We start from the raw sequence: 20753 nt of genomic DNA, 5'->3' as shown, positions 1-20753 counted from the left end.
ATAGAAGTCCTCAAAAGACCACAAATGTCTAAGACAAATTTAATTAACAATAAAAGAAATTAGCTAAATAATGTTTTAGATTTTTTTAATAAAAATAAAATCATAAAATCTCATCCAACAATAAATTGATGATTCATAATATAAATTAAAATAAATAAAAGAAATCATGTATCATTGAAAATAAGTAAATAATCTTAACTAAAGTAATATGATTGATTGCAAATAATTCAAATCATAACTTGAATACTTGAACAAGGCCGAACCCAACAAAATAATATGAGTTTTGTGCACTTTGTGCTTAGACTCATTTTTGTGTGCTAAGATTGCTCTCACCCACTTCTATGTCAACAACATATTAATAGAATGTTTTAAAAAAATGACAATTAATTAATCTATTTGAAATTTGGGTTACACACCCAACCCAAGAACTATCTCAAATTGTCTAAATCTAAAACTTCTTCCTTTCAAAGTTATTGAACATTTTTCTATTCCTCTCTCATTTTAGAAAATAAACCCTTAATCCAAAATTGCAATCTACATTTTTTTTTTTCCATTTTCTGAGCAACCAAATCTACATTTCATTCTAAGAACCTCCAATTAAATAACGGCTTGAAGAGGCGTAACTATGACTCTGATTTTACTATAGTAGAGTGGACTTGAACGAAAAGATGAACTTTAAAATATTGGCTTCATGAATAAGATATATTTTCTTTCTCTCGTTTTATCACATTTTGTTATAACCCCAACCTGAAATTTGAAAGTAATTTATTTTTATTAAATATTTTGTAGCTCCTTTTGAAATGGAGCACATCAGCAATTTTGAAGTCGTTCTTGGACATCGACTTTTGTCTGCAATCCTAAGGCGATAACTTCACATGTAGGTGGATTTTCGACTACATGATAGTCGGTTTGATCCCTATTTTTTTTGGATTGGAGACTCGTGAAATGAAAAATTAAAGTGATAATTTCTTTACGATGGTCGGAAGAATGTTATCTCTAGAAATTGGCCGAAAGTCCTTGAGTTTTGCAGAATTTTTTAAAGTCCAAAGCCAATCCGACACGCAACGCACCACCTTCGCATATACACATACTATTCTCAAGCGTGTGTAAAAGAATAAATTAAAGACTTTTTCCTTCCCATACAATGAACGCAATTTGTAGTCATTATTCCATCCAACTTTCACCGGAATAAATCCGCATCTCCCTTCAATCTTAAATCTCAAAATACTAAAACTACCCACTTTACCTATATTCTTCTAAATCCAATCCCAAGTACCGAATCTAGATAAAGGCTACACATGCTTTCGTCTACGTGACTTCTACCACTCGAACATATTTATCTTAAGATCCTCCCGAAAAGTATTAACAAAAAAAAAAAAAAAATTTAAAAATAATTTTTTATGTTTGATTTCAACATGAAAAATAAAAAATATGTATATTAAAAATTAATTAAAATTTTATATATTTTTAAATTATTTTATTTTTATAGAAAAGGAAAAAGATAAGTGAAAGAAGTTGAAATAATATATAAATTTTTTTTTTTCTATTTTATTTCCTTTGTATTTCCCCTGATATTTTATGAACCAAACATAACCTTAATTTTATTATGATTAAGTTATTCATTATCCTATTGAGTCTAGCAAGTTGAACTAGTAGATGGCATTATCTCAAAATTAAGCTAACCACTAAGTGATAGCAACATCATACTGTTTGAGCTTCAGCCCTTGAGTTCTCCAAGGCACAAGACATACAACAGCTTAGTGATAAGAGCAGACGTGTATCACTGACCAACCCCTAACTATGGGGTATAAATTAATCATGGTCAATTGAGGACCATATAACTTATAGTAAGCCTCCTAGGCAAGCAATACAGTTTGTTTGATAACTGTTTTTAATAATAGTTTTTTATTATTTGAAATAAAAAAATCATAAAAATATGTTTAATAATCAAAAATTATTTTTTATTAATTTTAGTTATTTTCTATTTTTATTTATTTTTTATAATTATAAAAGTAAAATAATTAAAAATAAAATATTAGAATTAAAAATTATTTTTAAAACATATTTAAAAATATTAAAAATATTTTAATTTATAAACAAACTTTTGTTTAATAAAATATCATAAAACAATTTACTAAAATTGTTCTCCAAAACAATTTTTGAAAATAATTATTAAACAAGTCCTAATTATTTGAAAATACTTTTTAATATCATTATCAGAAAATGGTTTTTGAGAATAAGTTTCAAAAACAATTCTTTGATGTATTTTAAAGTAAAAAATTATTTAAGAATTTAAAATATTTTCAATCCATTTTCTATAATTTCAAATATTTTTTTTAAATAATTTTTATTTTTAATATTTTATTTTAAAAAATTCTTCATAATTATAATCCTAAAAATGTAAATAAAAAAAATATATTCTAAGAAAATAATCTATTATTAGAATAAAAATTATTCCTAAAAACATTCTTATTTGTGTTTTTTCTTTATCTTTTAAAAAATAAAGGCATTTAAGTATTATTTTTAATAAAAAATTAACTAGTTTCCTTATACGAAATAAAATTAATGCTTATCCCAAATTTCTTAAAATGATTTTTTAACATTCTGCTTTGATCTGTCTATTTGCTGGCGTAAATAATTTTTATTGTAATAATAATAATTTTTTGGCACACGTGTGGTACACGTCTCACGCCGCCCAATGATCAAATGTGATAATCTTGAAGTCATGGCCTTTCTTTTGAAGGCATATTTGATATTTTCATCTAGAAATTTGAACAGATTTGAAATGTTGGTTAGTGGCTGTTATTCTGAATTTAGCATCAAAGAATTCATTTTCAGAACACCTGGCCATCTCCTTTCGATCCACCCCTTTGCGCTTTTCTCATGAAGCATTGATTCCATGTGAAAGTGGGTGACTTTCGCAGACCACCACTCTCTTTTTTGTTCGCGAAGGTTGAGAGTCTTTTTCTGTGATTTCTTCAAGGGTATTGTATAGCAATTACTGTCTGAATCAAATTTTAACGGTAAATCCAACACACCCAATTGGAAATAGTGGTTTTGAACAAGTATTTATAGGGGAGGACTGATAAACCACATTGTCTGTTTGATGAATGGCCTCTTAGAGTTTGTCATTGAACCATTTGGAGGTTGTTTATCATACAGTACATGGATGTCCCAAGTGAAGAGTTCCAGGATCCAGATCATCAGTCTTTTGGTTCAAATACTGTGGGGTGCGTTTCATGTACTACTTTCAATATCCTTGCACCGATCTACAAGAGATTAAGCAACAAGGTATTTCTTGATAAGTTTTAATTCTGGGTTGAAAACAATATAGTGGGTTTTGCTTTCGATGTCCTGATTGTTGTTTCTGCAATGGAACTTTTCAGCGTTGTGAGAGTGAGTTCAGAGAGTTTTGGCTTCGTAGGAATGAAAGCATATTGGATAGGCTACTTCATTTAAAATCTTCGATTATATGCTTGCAGGTACGTCTGATGAGTTTCTTTCAATAGAATTTTTTGTCTTTACATGTGTGGAGTCATGGATCTTTATATTTGTGGTGTCAGGAATTTTGGGTTGGTAATGAAGACCTTGTAAGCATGTATGAGAAGCGACTTGGAGATGCGGGCTATGTCACTTATAAACTTGCTCGGACTAATAACCGTGGTGATGGTACACTAAAAAAATTTTGTTGTCTTTGTTTGACTTAATATTAGTCATTTTCCTGTGTTTACTTCTTGTTTCTGTTTTGTTTGACTACTGGGGCCCTTAAAGAACTGTATTTGAATGTAACCTTAAATATTTCTAAATGTTTTTCTTACTCTTTGTGCCTAACATGGGCCTTTTTCCTCTACTAAGTTCTCACCAAGTTTTTCTGTTCCCTTTTTGTTTTTGGTTTTTTTGGAGTTTTTTCCTTCATTGATTCTTGAAGTTCATGTCATTTATAGGGCCATGTAGTTCCCAAATCTTGAATTTGTGTGTATGGTAGCAGGGCTTTTTCTTGGCTGCTTTCACTGTTCTGAAAAATTTAGAGAATTCAACTTCCAGCTCCCTTGTGGGATTATATTTTTGTCTTTTTGGGTTTTTATTGATCTGTTTCCAGAGTGAAAAGTATTAGAATTTCTCATAATTCAACACTAGAATTTCTAATTTCTGATTACTTGTATTCTTAAATTAAATGTGACAGAAAAAACATGAAGAATTAGTTTCTTTTGGGCCAGAAGTTGTTTGAAGAATACATGATCTACATCTATGTCCATTATTTGGAGCAAATAAAATGATAGTCAAAGAGAAAATAAATCCAAATGAGAATGCCGAGGCTAAATCAAGGCATGTGAAGCAAGTTTTAATAAGAAATGAGGCAGTGTCTTCACAGATTATGTAGTCTTCTGTTACCAACATCCTAAATCAATTATGGCACGGACCTTATAAATTCTCTGTGGAAATCTTATCCTATTGCAGATTTCCCAGAAAAATAAAATAATACAGAAAAGAAATACCTAGAGATTAATGGGGTAGGAAGCAGAGAGGATGGCAATAATTTGTCATTTTACTTATTCTTAGTTTTAATATGGATAGTGATGGAAGAGAGAAGAAAAGTAGGTCGGTGTTTTCCTAGGCCAGTTACAAGAGTATTATTTGGATATAATCACACTGGGAAGCCATTGCAAAATGTTGTCAGAAATCCTTTTCACACTTACTCTCTTCTCTTTAGTCCATGTTGAAGATTCAAAATGAATAGAACTAAAGTTTAAGGATTGATAATGGTTTGGAGCAGTTTCACACTCACTTTGCTGGTATTAACCTTTAGACAACTAAGTAGATCCTCCCAGTTAAATTATTTCCCATGGTACTGTCATGATTGATAAATCGTAGAAACATTTTTATCAGACTCAAAGATTTTAATTTTTATGTATCAGTGGTTTCTTTCTTCTTTACTCTGCACAAAGTTTTTGAACTGTTTCACCCATACTTGCACATGTTCTGAGCCCTTGCTAACTTTGTTTGGCACAGGTTTGCTAACAGCAGTCAACAAAAACCAGTTCCGTGTTTTGAATTCCAGAGAATTTCTCTTCCATGACATTGCTGATCGTGTGGCCCTGCTTTTACATGTTGAGCTGCTTGTTTGTTTTCCTCAAAACCAATCTGCAGATGTAAAGAAGGAAGCTCTTATTGTGAATACACACTTAATTTTTCCTCATGACTCGAGCTATTGCTTCCTCCGTTTACAACAGGTGACATATTTAAGCCTTACCATACGGTTCTTTTAGCAAATTAATACAACATTAACTTTTATTATTTGCTCTAATTTATCTACCAATTCCGAAACTTCCTAAACTATCTCTTTTTTTTTTTTTTTTTCCTTTTTTCTTTTTTTTGATCTCTTGAAGGTTTACATGATTTTACAATATATTGAATCATATTGTGATGAACACCAACTACCATCTGTACCTATCATCCTATGTGGGTAAGTTCTGAATGATCAAGAGAATAAGCAGTTAATTTATATCACAAGTGCTCTCTGATTTTTTATTTTGGAAAAGTAGAGCAAATTTTTGTGTAACTTCCTATCCGACTACCATTGTAAAACTGTGTAGGGATTGGAATGGAAGCAACAAGGGACATGTCTATAAGTTTCTGTGCTCGCAAGGTTTTGTTTCATCCTATGACATTGCTCACAATTACATGGACATTGATGAAGATTCCCATAAGGTTATTTACTCTCTCCATGATGTGTTAGTGAACACATTAAATGTATTTATGTAAAAAAAAAAAAAAAAAAAAACATGCTAAAGATATAATTTTTTGCAGTGGATCAGTCACCGTAACCATAGAGGAAATGTATGTGGAGTGGACTTTATATGGCTCCTCAATCCTAACAAACATCGGAAGCCACTTAAAGAAAGCTTTATGGAAGCACTTCTTGGAAATATCACGGTGTGTAGAATATAAATACACATGATTCTCATTTTTCTAATTGATCGATTTCAATGCAAGTGAATTGATATTTCTTTACTTGTCACACTATAGAACCTACTGCTGAAAGCATCGACAGGAAGTGTTGATCCACTACATTTTTTCGAAATGGATGGCAGTTACATTACTTACTCTCAGTTCTGCCAAGCTCTTGCTAAGGTATCCTTTGGCTTGTGTCACAATATGCCTGGAAATATGAATTATTTGGATCATCTTCGGTGGTTAAAATAGGTGACTAATACTTCACCCTATTTTTTCTCTCTTTTTTGTCAGCTAGGGGTATGTGGGAGTTCTCATAGTGACCTATGCAATGAAGATACAAAAAAATTATGGGAACATCTAGATACAGATAGAAATGGAGTCATTGATCTTTTGCAATATTCTGTAAGCTTTTCTTATTATTTTTATTTTAAAAAAATAAATTTGTATTTTACATCCTTTATATGCAGATTGGTTTAGATTAACAATGGGATGCTTAATTAAGTTCTGATATTGTGACTATTGCAGAGGGCACAGAACCTGCATCCTTCACTTCTACAGAAGGAAGACACTGAAGAAAATGGGGGACAGATAAAAGAAATGTTTGACACTTCTACCTCTACAACTATGATTGGTTTCAATGTCAAAAATGCAATGCTCTTCCCTCCAGAAGTTGAGAAAGGGATGTGGCCTGAGAATTATTCACTATCTGATCATGCACACTTAACTGTGGAGTTTTCCCTAGTGGAAATGAACTGTACCTGAGCAGTTTTTTCCATTCCATGTGAATAAAACATATTAGTTTTGGCACTCAGGTTACTTCATGATCAAATTGGAGTCACATTTTTTGTTGATCTTAGAGCATATAATGATTTGCTAGCTTTTGAATGCTCCCATGGAGATTCCATGTAAACCTCAGCATTGCTTGTAGCATGAATTGTATCACATTTATTGCTTGGGAGAGATAATTGTATAAATAAAAGACAAATATACAGCAAAAACAAGAAGTAAAATTATATTTTTTTTCACCTCTTCAGATGGTCAGTTGTGAAGGTTTGGATGTTACTCTTTGCCATTGTTTTTGGTTCAAGTCAGCTATGTAGCATAATCATACATCGTATTGCATTACTATAGTTTCTGTTATGCACGTCAACGGTTCCTACAGGCAACTCGCAATTGCTGGTTCCATGATCATTAAAAATGCATCGAATAATTTAAATTTTAATACGATTTGCATGAGATCTATAGTTTGATCTTACCTAGGTCGACAAGCCTGAAAGATGATTTTTCCATTTTTGTTTTTTCTATTAAGAGCCATGGCCTTGCCCCTCAACTCAAGAATCTTATGCTCCACCCAAGCTATAAACAAAAACAAGCATATATAGATTGCCTGAGTGGGGACCATCAAACCTATAGAATAACTAGCTTCTAAGAATTAAAAAATAAATAAATAAATAAAAATTAATAACACTTTCTTCGTTCCACTAAATAAGATTAATTGCACTCTAATATTTAATGATAATTAAGATAAGGCAAGAAGCAAGTGTTGGAGTCCTACTATACCACTACATGCTATTCCTTATCAACAAATATTTATTGATTATAGATCCATCTTTTTATTGATTATCAATTGATATTTCTATGTTCACAAGGATAAATATAAAGTTCCAATTTAGTGGAACTACCATGACCATGGATTCACAATGATCAGTACCTTTGTATCACTTAAAGGGATATGATTATCTCACATAAGAGGTCTCATGGTTTCTATATTAACGATATTTATAACCAACTATTAAATGAATGATTTCCCTAGATTTTGGGGATATAATGTCACTTTAGGATCTCACTCATATGGAACTCAAAATAACCATCAATTTAGACATCAGTACAACATCTTCTCAAGATTAAGAATACATAAAGTATAGTAACTTAGGAGATAAAGCATATCCAATTGAGGAAATTAATGACATGCTTCTCTTTAGGTCCTATTTCAATGTATAAGAATTTTACACTAGTACATCTACCTTAGAATATTTAACTGTAATGGCTAAGATAATTCATTCCATTAATTAGGGAGGTGATCCACTATAGCCACTACTGAGTTGCCCAAATTCATAATTGTTGTGAACAACTTATTAAGCTATAATTGAGGAACCTAAGTTTTGTATCTTTTGCATAACCATTCATACGTCTAGACCATATATAATGTAACTTGATTAGATAGAATGCTCATAATATTTGTTGGAATCTTTGGATTAATCAATTCCAAGGTGCGTTCAAAACTATCTGAAAGATGCTAAATCCAAGCATAACAAAAGCTTTAAAACATAAACATTAGATCTAGGTGTTTAGAATAACAAATATGTAATTTGGATGTTCCTAGATCCAATCCAATCAGTGATGTGGATCTAAAAAACAAAGAGATCTTTTGGTTAATGACTCTCTTTCCTTTACTGTTGGCACTAAAGGTGGTAGAAGCCTCACAGAGGGACAGTGGCTAGGGTTCTCCTCTTTTTGGAGGGCATAAGAAGACTAAATTGAAGTCCTAACTTTAAAAGGGGGTTTATATAAACTTTCAACAGACTTAAGTGAATTGAGTCTATCTTAGGCTTGGGTCACTTAATTTAGCTCATTTGGATCCTAATTAAGTAATTAGCATTATTTGACTCTAATTAATCAATTAGCCTAATCTAGAGAAACTATTCACAAGCTCTTGTGCAATTTTATGTATTTACCAAAGGGCTTCTATGCACATGTGTGAATAAAGAACCCAACTAATCCTTAAAACATGTGCTAATAAGGAATATGAACTTGAGCAAAACCACTACAACTTATAGGAAAATACTAGCTTCCTCATAATCCAATTATAAGGTTCACTCAACATCCCATTATAGAGAGTTAATCGTACTCCAGTATCCTATAATATTAGATCGAGATAGAATACTTGAGTGTATGACCTACTAACAATTGCATGCAAGCTCCCCATGAATTGATGTTCATAATCTAAAGAGGTGAACATTATCAACCTCTCAAGATTATCTCTACCATCCTTGAGTTTCAGATTCTCCTATTATGTGATCAAATTCTAAACTCTACCTTATAGAGAGCATGTGTCAAATTCTACTAAAGAAATTACTACGACCACAGATTTCAAGATTACAAATCCTTAGGATCACCCAAGGGGACATGTTGTCTCAAACCCTTAAGATATCATGGTGTTTATTTTGAGAATACTTATTGTAGCTTTCCTTAATCAATAGGGACTTAATTCATTGTGAATATATGATCATCTTAGGGTTTTAGCCTTAGGTCAAAGCCATTGAAGACCTTAGCACTAGCTCAATGTTCTCTCAAGGTTGAAAGCTTATGTAGCATAGTAGCTTGGTAAAGTCATGATTACCCAATAGCCAATGACATGATTTACCATAGGTCCTATCTAATGTATAATCATACAAACTAGTACACTCGTCATGGAAAACTCATCCCCATGATCAAGACTAGTCATCCCTCCAATTAGGGGGTAGTGCACTATAACCTTAAATATATTGCTTAAGTCTATAAACTAGTCCTAAATAGCTCATTTGCTTACAAGGAACCCATGGCTTTGATTTTTTTTTATACAACTTTTAATGCACTTAAGTCATGTACAATGCAAGTGATTAGGCTTGAATGCCCAAAATAGGTAGTGCATAGATAAAGGATAATGAAAGGAGAACCAAAATCATACTATAAATATTAAAGAGCTTTATTTATTGTTATATATGTTAAGATAGAGCCCCAAAAAAATGACATAATGTAATAAACTTTTGGATTTTATTATTTGTTAATAAAATTCTGGTTCACTTTTATCTATCTTATTTCCATGTATTATACCTTGTAAGTATTTTGGTTCGTATCTCTTGCATTCTATGTGACCATGGTGCATTAAGAGTTGCAAGTAAATGATTTGGTCACAATCAGTTTGTGGGCTAAGCAACCCATTAGAGGTTGTAGTACACTACCTGCTAATTGGAGGAATGACTAGTCTTGGCTATCAAGATGAGTTTCCTATGGTAAGTGCACTAGTGTGTATGGTTACACATTGGACGAGACCTACAAAGAGTCATAACTTAAGGTTATCAAGTAGTCATGACTTCACAAAGTTGTTTCATTATGTTATCTCTCAACCTTAAGAGAATATTGAGTTTGTGCTAAAATTAGTAGTGACTTTGACCTACAGGTGAGATCGTAAACTAATAATATATTTCTTATGGATTGAGTCATTGTTGATAGAAGCTAATAGCAATAAGTATTCTCAATAGAAGCACCATGATATCTTATGGGATTGAAACAGATTATCCCTTTTGAGAGCTAAGACATGTAACTTAAGAATAGTAGAGGTAGTTTTAAAAGATTAATATCTTTCACCTTGTTAGACTACAAACACCAATTCATGGGGAGACTAAATACAATGGATAGGAGGTCATGGACCTGAGCACAAAGTGCCTCGTTGTTACTTACATAGGATTCTAAAGTGTAGTTGATTCTTTGTAATGGGATGTTGAATTAACTTTAAAATTAGATTTTAAGGAAGCCAATACTTTGCTTTAGGTCTCAATTGTCCTCGTTTGAGCTCCTATAACTTATTGACATGATTTATGAGAGTTGGATTGACCCTAGGTTCACTTTTGTGCATAAGGATATTTTGATAATCACGCATGGTTGCCAAGTGGTAAGTGAACAAAGTCTTTAGATTAGACTAATTGATCAATTAGATGACCTTATTAGGTTAATCAATCAATTATGATCCATTTTAAGCTAGAATAACTGACCCAAGCCCTTAGTGGGTTCAAGTCACTTAAGTCTAATGGGAAACCCTATAAATACCTTTTTAGGGTTAGGGTTTCCATAACTTTGTGAAAGAGAGTTGTCTTTCACCTTTAAAGAGAAAAAAAATCATAACCTCCACCTTCTCTTTTATTCTATCGAAAGTGTGCCAAGATCAAGAAAGAACCATCAAGCCAAAAATCATGGGTCTACGAGACTTTCTATAATAGCAAATATATTTTTCATCGAAATGAATCAATTTGGGAATGTCACTTATTATGCAATCATGGGTCTACCTTAGCTCTATATAGGTAGTGTACCTTTTTTTAGGTCACCAACCACGACTAGAATGTAATATAAATAGGTAGCACACAAATCTTAAGTTATTTGTTGTAAAGTTACAATGTCATATTTCACCAATAAAGGTTTGTTGATGCATTAACCTTTTTCTTCCCTCCTAAGTGAGGCTCTTGGATGTGTTTCTACTAAGGCCAACCTCTTTACTAGATTTTTTAACTTGTTGGTTCTAATTAAGAAGTTATCATTACATGCTAGTATGAAATTTCCGAAATAGTGTTTGAATGATCTTGTCATAAGGTGGACTCATTTTATAGTTTGTCCTATCTTGGAATAGTTCATATGTCATAAGTCAACAAACAAGTTCAGTTATTTAGTTTACATGCAATTAATGGAATTAGTAATGTTTCTAAAGTGAATAGTATAAAAGATTCAAGCTAAGCTTTCTATATACTAGAATGGATGGAAATGATCATTTTGGTTTAGACAACAATTCAACTTTTTTATTGGAATGCATATGAGATTTTTATTTTATTTTATTAAAGGTTTTGCAACAGGGATAACTGATGCCCAAAGATAAAAATTGGTATAGTGCAAAGTTGACCCATACTTGGAGGTATAGTTTGACATAACGCATACAAGTGCAACCTATACCCGAAAGTGTAAAGGTTGGCTTAGCAAAAAGACATCCTAGATTAGGTGGATAAACACAAAAAGATAGAGCTTTAGGTCAAGGTTTCCTTCAAGTTTTTTAGAAGGGATACTTTTAGATCTTTTCTAGTCATTTACCTTGACCATTTGTTTTTTTGCTAGATTATAAGTAAGAGCCTTTTTTTTTAAGACTAACTTGGCCTTAGGTTTTTAGTTGGGTGGTTTTCCTAATTTATAAGATGTTTTCTTTTCACTAGCTTCCTTTTTCAAATAAAGTAAATGAGTTAGAGAAGACTTATCTAGACTTCAATTGACCACTTACTTAGATAAGATTTCCTTGTGTTTAGCCGATGCATTTGTGAGCTAACATTAATTTCATTCTCATGTTTTTTTATGGCTTCTTATTGAGGTTGGGTAAATTGGATGACTTCTTATGGTATATCTAATTTTTTAATGCCTGAATTGCTTTAAATTATATGTCCTTTATGTATTATTGGTAACTTTTATAGCCTCTCAATTCCATACAAGCACCTTTGGTCAAGTATAAAACTATGAGCAAGTTTTGCCCAAAAGAAAAAGTCAGGAATTTCTAACACATGTATGTTGAGCAGATATGAGGTTAAGTAAATTGTTGTCTTATTAGATTAAGCAATGAAAGCAATACCAATTTTTTAAAAATTGATTTTTTAGGTTTAAAGTACTAACCTTTAGGTTTGGATGTTCCCAAACCTTAAATTCCAAGTGTTAAAAATGACCTTAAAGTTGTTGGAAGTCTAGTAAACTCACAATTTTACGTTCGATGACTCAACCTTGTTCTTGGCACACAACCCAAATTTGGTCCTAATTGATTAATTAACCCAATATGGCCTACTAATTAATCAATTAACTCAATCCAAATACCTTGTTCACTTACCCCTATGCAACCTTACGTAATTACCAAAACTCCCTTATGCACAAAAGTGAACCTAGAGTCAATCTAACCCTCATAATTCATACCAACAAGGTATATGAGTTCAGAACAAGGACCACTGGGACCCATAGGAGTATTGGCTCCCTCAGAATCCAATTCTAAAGTTGATTCAATATTCCACTATAGAGAATCAATCGAATTCTAGTATCCTATATAAATATCAATGAGACATTACGTGCCTAGGTTCGTGACCTACTATCTATTATGTTTAGTCTCCCCATGAACTTTTGTCTATAGTTTAATAAGATGAAAGCTATCAGCCTTTCAAGACTACCTCTACTATCCTTAAGTTGTAGATCCTCCTATTGTATATTCAACTAACATGTTTTAACTCTCAAAGAGCCTATGTCAAGTTTCACTTAAGGAACTACTATGACCATAGTTTCCATAAACACACCTCTTTAAGATCACATAATGAGACACACTGTCTCAATCTTATGAAATATCATAATGCCTTTATCGAGAATACCTATTGCTACTGGTTTCCATCAACAGTAACCCAATTCATAGGGAATATATGATCAGCTTATGATCTCACCCGTAGGTCAAAGCCACTGCTAACTTTAGCATAAACTCAATATTCTCCAAGGTTGAGAGACAACAAAATGAAGCAACTTGGTGAGTTCATGACTACTTGATAACTTTAAGTCATGAATCACCGTAAGTCTTGTCCAATATGTAACCATACATACTATTCTACTCACCACAGAAAATTCATCCCGATAGCTAAGACTAGTCATTCCTTCAATTAGAAGGTAATGTACTACAACCTCTAATGGGTTGTTTAAACTCATGAACCAGTTGTGAACAAGTCATCTATTTGCAAGGAACCCATGACTTAGATCTTTTATACAACTCCTAATGCACCCAAGTCAGATACAATGTAAAAAATGCAAACAAAAATACACATAAAGTATAATACATGGAATAAGGATAGATAAAAGTAAAACTGGAACCTGCTTAAATAAATAAAAAATTCTAGATTTATTACAACATGTCATACTTTTAAGGGTTCTATCCTAACAAAACTTCCAAGCAAGCTAAACAAGATGCAACATGTTTTGGGTGGTTGTTTTGATAGAGATTCAACTGTCAACTTGTTGAGCTTCTTAATATACTAGTTTCAGTCTTTTATGGATGATGTTTTGCTGGAGCTTTCAAGTATATATGCAAATAAATACAGAGTTTTCATATGGAGGGTTTCATTAGAGAGGACTTTCCTCTTCCAATAGTCCATCTTAAAGAACACATAATCACTTCATGCACCCATTAGCCATATCTTTGTTACACAACGTTCCATTTACATCCACCAAAAGTATCAAATAGATATAACCCTATGTTATGTGATGCAGTGGTGTTAGGTTCTATAGCCTCTCTCCAATCCCAATATTTGCAGTGCTTTAGCTTTTCCATCACTTTCTAGTCAAGTCATTAGGTCGAGATGCTTTGTTAGTCTTGAGAATGAAGTACCTTTGGATGCTTGAGTTAAAGGTCATTTGATTTTTTGTACCTTTTGCTTGCAACTAGGTCTTTAACCACCTTCTATTGTTTAGTAGTTGTTGAACTTGGAAGCTCCCCTTCCATACTTGTTTCACTTGTTATGTGAATATTTTTAGGTATGACCGCTAAAGATACAAAGATTCTCTTTAAGTTTTTAGTACAAACTTATTTACAATTGGAAAAAAAATGAAGTTGGTTCCCTTAATTGTGAAATGATGCCTCCTTTAATATGTCATTTAGTAGTAGACACTTTTTCATCACTGTTTAGCTTTTGAGGTTGTATTTTTCAGATGTTTCAACGTTTGACTATTTTTACTCCCTTTAGTCAAAGAGTAAGTACCTTTGTCAAGTCAGGTTTTTGGGTTTACCTATTTACTTGAGGTGATATAGAGATCAAGGGCTCATGAGGTTGTACTCTTTAGATTTGTTTAGATTTTGATCTACTTGGTCATTGCACTTAAGGCTCAAGTCATAACATCTAAGGCTCAAGTCGTAGCACCTAAGGCTTCGGTTGTAGAACCTAAGGCTATAGATTTTAGGGATAAATATTTCTCTAGAACTCCATCATATTCAAAAATGGCTCTCTTGACATGAAACAAAGGGTCTTAAGTTGTTTTCCAATCCATATTTGCTTTTCTTTAGTCTTAAGGAATAACTAATCACAAGTTGTGTCACAAAAAGCTAAAACAAAGAGATAATAGAGAGGTTAGTTACCCACATTCTTGAAACTTCAAAGCTAATCTTTTCTTGAATTTCAAAGAAGATAAAAATGATTGAAGAAATATTTAAAAAATGAAAAGAATGAAAGGAAAAATCCATTGGAAAAGGTGAGTAGATGCATCATGGATTCCATTTGTCATTAATGCTCACGTTGTTGTTGTTGTTGTTTATAGTTCTTTAATTGAAGATTTTAGAAGTTGAATAGTAGTAGACTTGACATTCAAATCCCCTTGGACTGTCAAGCTTCATTCTTGGTCCTTCATCATGGTTTTTTGTTCTAACTAAGCAAGGAAAGTTTAGATTTTCCTATAGACGACGCCAATGAAGTGCTCAAATCCCTCATGTATAAATGAATTTTTATTCCACCATTTGTGGGATACAAAGAGGCTACGTTTGGTTGACGAGATAGAATATAATAAGATATGGATATCCTATGATATCATATCTTATTGTATAAGAAATACATATCTTAAGATATGATTTCCAATGGGATATGATATCTTTAGATGTACATATCGTGTGAATATGATATTCTAAGGTAACATATCCAATGGGATATGTTATGTTCTATTGTGTTTATATTTAATTTGTGAAATGAATAAAAAAACATAATATAAAATATATATTATTTTCAAAATAAAAATTATATCGCATTCTAATATTTTCTATTTAAAAAATTAAAATTTCTCTTTTATTTAACAATATTCATTATTAAAATATCTAAACTTTATAAATAAATAATTTATATTATGTTATTAAATATATAAAAATAATTTATATATTATATTCATATTAGTTTAGAAAGAAATTTTAGTTTTTTTTTTAACCATAAATGTAATTTATTATATAAAAAAATTATTTTGCAAAATAAGTATATAAAAAAATTTTAAAAAATTGATAAATAAATAAATTTATAATATATGGGATATACATATCTCATATCTTAATATGAGATTAACATATCCCATGTAGAAGGGATAAAAATAAAAAATAAATAAATAAAAATAACATATCATACCACTTATTTTATCTCATATTTGGTTGAACATATAATAGGATAAGTGAAAAGAACTTATCATATCCCATCACCAACCAAACATAGGATAAGATATTATATCTCCTTCCTTACCTTATATCATTCGATATTTGGTTAACCAAACATGGTGAGATGGAATGTAGAGAGGGATCTTTGCAAAGAGGAGGACTTCCCTTCTCTTTGTTGCCTATTGTTTTTTTTTCTGGGAAAATCATCTAACCATACACCAACTACAAAAAATATGAGATTTTGGAACTTTACTTTTTTCTTTTTAATTTTGGTGTAAAATGGAAAAAAATATTATTTATTCATGCACTCCAATAGTGCTTTCAAATTCGTTCCACAATTACCCTCAAAAGTAAAGGACAAAGTACACACCAATTTAATGCTATCTGTTATCAAGTACATGAATCATTTAATTTTATTATTTTTCTCACATCAATATATCTCTCTCTTACCACTTGTCACGTTTCCACTTTTTTGTTTCCACTTTTTTCTTTTTTCTTTTTTTTCCTCTCCTGCCACCATAATCCATTGTCACCTATTATAATTTTTATTATTATTTTTCTTTTTTGTCTTTATATTCTTTTTAATATGCTCGTGAATTTTTTAATAAAAATTCTTTAATTTTAATTTTTTTACTCTCTAATTTGTCTATATTTATTGATTTTAATTATTTTTTGACATATTAAACTTAAAATGATAATATATAATAAATAATTAATATAAAAAATTAAATAAAAAATATATATAATGTAAAAAAATGAAAATATTATCCCACAAATAATAATGATTTTAAATATTAATTATAATAATACATTTTATAAATTACGGTTTAAATTTAAAAACTCCATTTTATTATTTAGAAGTTTATGATAAAAGATTTTTTATATTAAAACTAAACAAAAGATTTATTTATTTTGTAAATTCTATCACATGTAAAAGGAAAAATATCATCGTAATACTATTTTATTATTTACATTATTTTTCTTTTAATTTTTATTTTAAATTTATCATATCAAAATCACAATAAGTGACGATGCTTTTATCATTTTTCTTATGATTTTAAATTGATTGTGGATCTAACTTTTTTTTTTTTGGTTAAAATCTTTAATTTTTAATTCAAATAAAATATAAAAGAAAATATATTTTTCATAAAAAATTGTATTTAACCTTTTATATTAATTTAATAAAAAAATAGGTACATTCTTAAAAAAAAATAGGTAAATTAATGCTTAAGAGAACCGAAGACACTATCATACTTATCATGGTGTATATATTCCTTTAAGACCCTTGATAAGTAATTGGAGGTCTTTGCCCATTCCAAAAAGAACTTTGGGATCCTAGGTATATCCATTCTTAGAGGAACCAAGACCCCTATTTTCATTTTCATGGTTCATATATTCATTTGGGGACCCTTAAGAAGGAATTAGAGGTTATTCCCCACCTTAAAATGGATATTGGAACCCAAGGTACATCCTAAAGACAATTTGGTACATATTTCATAAAATTTGGCACATCCTTAAAACAATTTTGTACATCCAATTCATGAGCTACCAGGACCTCTATATTATAACCTATGGTTTGTTTATTTCTTTAGGGATCTTTAGGAAGTAATTAAAGGTCGTTCCCAACTCATAAACGAACTTTGGAACCCTAAGTATATCCTTAAGGAAATTTGGTACATCGTTAAGAAATTTTGGTACATCCAATCCTTCGGCTATCGAGACCCCTATCTATCTTCCCATGGTCCATATTATTCTTTAAGGACCCTTAGGTAGTGATTGAAGGTCATTCCCCACATCGGAAAGAACTTTGGCACTCTTGGTACATCCTGTACAAAATTTGATACATCCTTAAAAATATTTGGTACATACTTGAACTATTGAAACCTCTATCTTATTACCCATGGTCCGATTATTCCTTTAGAGATCTTTGGGAAGTGATTGGAGATCGTTCACTACTCCGAAATGGACTTTGGAACCCTAGGTACATCATTGAGAAAATTTGATACATCCAATCCTTGAGCTAACGAAACACTTATCTTTATTTCCATAGTTCATTTCTTCATTTAGAGACCCTCAGGAAGTTATTGAAGGTCGTTCCTCATCTTATAACGAACTTTGGCAACATTGGTACATCCTTTACAAAATTTGGTATATCCTTTAAAAAATTCAATACATCCTTGACAAAATTTGGTACTTCCTTTACAAAATTTGGCACATTATGAAGGATATACCAAATTTTGTGAAGGATGTACCAAGGTTCCAAAGTGCATTCTGAGGTGGAGATCAACCCTCAATCACTTCCTTATGGGTTCCAAAATAAAATCATGTATCATCCATGTTCAGATAGGGGACCCGAAAACAATAGGATCGGATGTACCAAATTTAATGAATGATATACCAAATTTTGAGAGGGGAGTACCAAGAGTTCCAAAGTGCCTTTTGAAGTGAGGATCGGCCCCCAATCACTTTCTTATGGGTTTCTAAATGAAATTATGGATCATCCATGTTCAGATGAGGGTCCTAGAAGCGATAGGATGAGATGTACCAAATTTAATGAAGAATGTACCAAATTTAATGAAGGATGTACCAAATTTTGTGAAGGATGTACCAAGGGTTCCAAAGTGCGTTCCAAAATGGGGATCGACCCTCAATCACTTCCTTATGGATTTCAAAATGAAATCATGAACCATCCATGTTCAGATGGGGGTCTCGAAAGCCATAGGTTCGGATGTACCAAATTTAATGAAGGATGTACCAAATTTTGTGAAGGATGTACCAAGGGTTCAAAAGTGCGTTTCGAGGTGGGGATCGGCCCCCAATCACTTCCTTATGGGTTTCAAAATGAAATTATGGACCATCCATATTCAGATGGGGATCCCGAAAACAATAAGATCGGATGTACCAAATTTAATAAAAGATATACCAAATTTTGTGAATGATGTACCAAGGGTTCCAAAGTGTGTTCCAAAATGGGGATCGACCCTCAATCACTTCCTTATGGGTTTCAAAATGGAATCATGAACCATCCATGTTCAGATGGGGATCCTGAAAGCAATAGGTTCGGATGTACCAAATTTAATGAAGGATGTACCAAATTTTGTGAAGGATGTATCAAGGGTTCAAAAGTGCTTTTCGAGGTGGGGATCGGCCCCCAATCACTTCCTTATGGGTTTCAAAATGAAATCATGAACCATCCATGTTCAAATGGGGATCCTGAAAACAATAAGATCGGATGTACCAAATTTAATGAAAGATATACCAAATTTTGTGAAGGATGTACCAAGGGTTCCAAAGTGCGTTCCAAGGTGGGGATTGACCCTAAATGAAATTATGGACCATCCATGTTCAGATGGGAGTCCCGGAAGCGATAGGATGGGATGTACAAAAATTTAATGAAGAATGTACCAAATTTAATGAAAAATGTACCAAATTTAATGAAGGATGTACCAAATTTTGTGAATGGTGTACCAAGGGTTCCAAAGTGCGTTTCGAGGTGGGGATCGACCCCCAAACACTTTCTTATGGATTCCAAAATGAAATCATGGACCATCCATGTTCAAATGGGGGTCCCATAAGGAATAGGGTCGGATGTACCAAATTTTGGGAATGATGTACGAAGGGTTCCAAAGTGTGTTATGAGGTGGGAATCAGCCCCCAATCACTTTCTTATGGGTTTCTAAATGAAATTATGGATCATCCATGTTCAGATGGGGGTCCAAGAAGCGATAGGATCGGATGTACCAAATTTAATGAAGGATGTACCAAGGGTTCCAAAGTGCGTTTTAAGGTGGAGATCGACCCCCAATCACTTTCTTATGGGTTTCTAAATGAAAATATGGACCATCCATGTTTAGATGGGGGTCTTGGAAGAGATAGGATTGGATGTACCAAATTTTGTGAAGTATGTACCAAGGGTTCCAAAGTGCGTTTGGAGGTGGGGATCGACCCCTTAACACTTCCTTATGGGTTCTAAAATAAAATTATGGACCATCCATGTTTAGATGGAGGTCCTGAAAGCTTTAGGATCGGATGTACCAAATTTAATGAAGAATGTACCAAATTTAATGAAGGATGTACCAAATTTTGTAAAGGATGTACCAAGGGTTCCAAAGTGTGTTTCGAGGTAGGGATCGGCCCCTAATCACTTTCTTATGGGTTTCTAAATGAAATTATGGACCATCCATGTTTAGATGGAGGTCCCGGAAGTGATAAGATCGGATGTACCAAATTTAATGAAGGATGTACCAAATTTTGTGAAGAATGTACAAAGGGTTTGAAAGTACATTTTAAGGTGGAGATCGGCCCCTAATCAATTTCTTATGGGTTTCTAAATGAAAATATGGACCATCCATGTTCAGATGGGGGTCTCGGAAGAGATGGGGGTCCCGGAAGCGATAGGATCGGATGTACCAAATTTTATGTAGGATGTACCAAGGGTTCCAAAGTGCATTCCAAGGTGGGAATCGGCCCCCAATCACTTTCTCATGGGTTTCTAAATGAAATTATGGACCATCCATGTTCAGATGGGGGTCCCAGAAATGATAGGATTGGATGTACCAAATTTAATGAAGGATGTACCAAATTTTGTGAAGAATGTACCAAGGGTTCGAAAGTACGTTTTAAGGTGGGGATCGGCCCCCAATCACTTTCTTATGGGTTTCTAAATGAAAATATGGACCATCCATGTTCAGATGAGGGTCCCGTAAGCGATAGGATCGGATGTACCAAATTTAATTAAGGATGTACCAAATTTTGTGTAGGATGTACCAAGGGTTCCAAAGTGCATTCCGAGATGGGGATCGGCCCCCAA

The 20753-nt window shown here is 32.3% G+C and overlaps 1 protein-coding gene across 2 annotated transcripts; it reads left to right on the top strand.

Moving 5' to 3' along the window:
• Window positions 1-2766: 2766 nt before the first annotated feature.
• On the top strand, window positions 2767-6915 carry LOC117915839 (uncharacterized calcium-binding protein At1g02270-like). 2 transcript variants are annotated; one of them, XM_034831558.1, is made up of 11 exons: window positions 2767-3023; window positions 3123-3291; window positions 3387-3482; window positions 3564-3669; window positions 5011-5231; window positions 5388-5464; window positions 5595-5709; window positions 5809-5934; window positions 6028-6132; window positions 6247-6357; window positions 6481-6915. In XM_034831558.1, the coding sequence occupies exons 2-11, from the start codon at window positions 3166-3168 to the stop codon at window positions 6715-6717; spliced, it is 1320 nt and encodes a 439-aa protein (XP_034687449.1). In that variant the 5' UTR covers window positions 2767-3023; window positions 3123-3165; the 3' UTR covers window positions 6718-6915. The 2 variants fall into 2 exon arrangements, with proteins under 2 accessions (XP_034687449.1, XP_034687448.1); XM_034831557.1 differs by having other exon boundaries at window positions 2767-3291.
• The last annotated feature ends 13838 nt before the right edge of the window (window positions 6916-20753 follow it).

This window comes from Vitis riparia, chromosome 6 (assembly GCF_004353265.1).
Source record: "Vitis riparia cultivar Riparia Gloire de Montpellier isolate 1030 chromosome 6, EGFV_Vit.rip_1.0, whole genome shotgun sequence".
Lineage (NCBI taxonomy): Eukaryota > Viridiplantae > Streptophyta > Magnoliopsida > Vitales > Vitaceae > Vitis > Vitis riparia.
This window is presented reverse-complemented; position numbering and strand designations above follow the sequence as displayed.

What these genes read in the sequence shown, in the direction of transcription:
- LOC117915839 (XM_034831558.1), top strand. Translation starts at nt 3,166, where the DNA reads ATGGATGTCCCAAGTGAAGAGTTCCAGGATCCAGATCATCAGTCTTTT. An exon ending in ACAAGAGATTAAGCAACAAG is followed by an intron (nt 3,292 to 3,386) that starts GTATTTCTTGAT and finishes GGAACTTTTCAG; the next exon opens with CGTTGTGAGAGTGAGTTCAG. An exon ending in TTGATCTTTTGCAATATTCT is followed by an intron (nt 6,358 to 6,480) that starts GTAAGCTTTTCT and finishes TGACTATTGCAG; the next exon opens with AGGGCACAGAACCTGCATCC.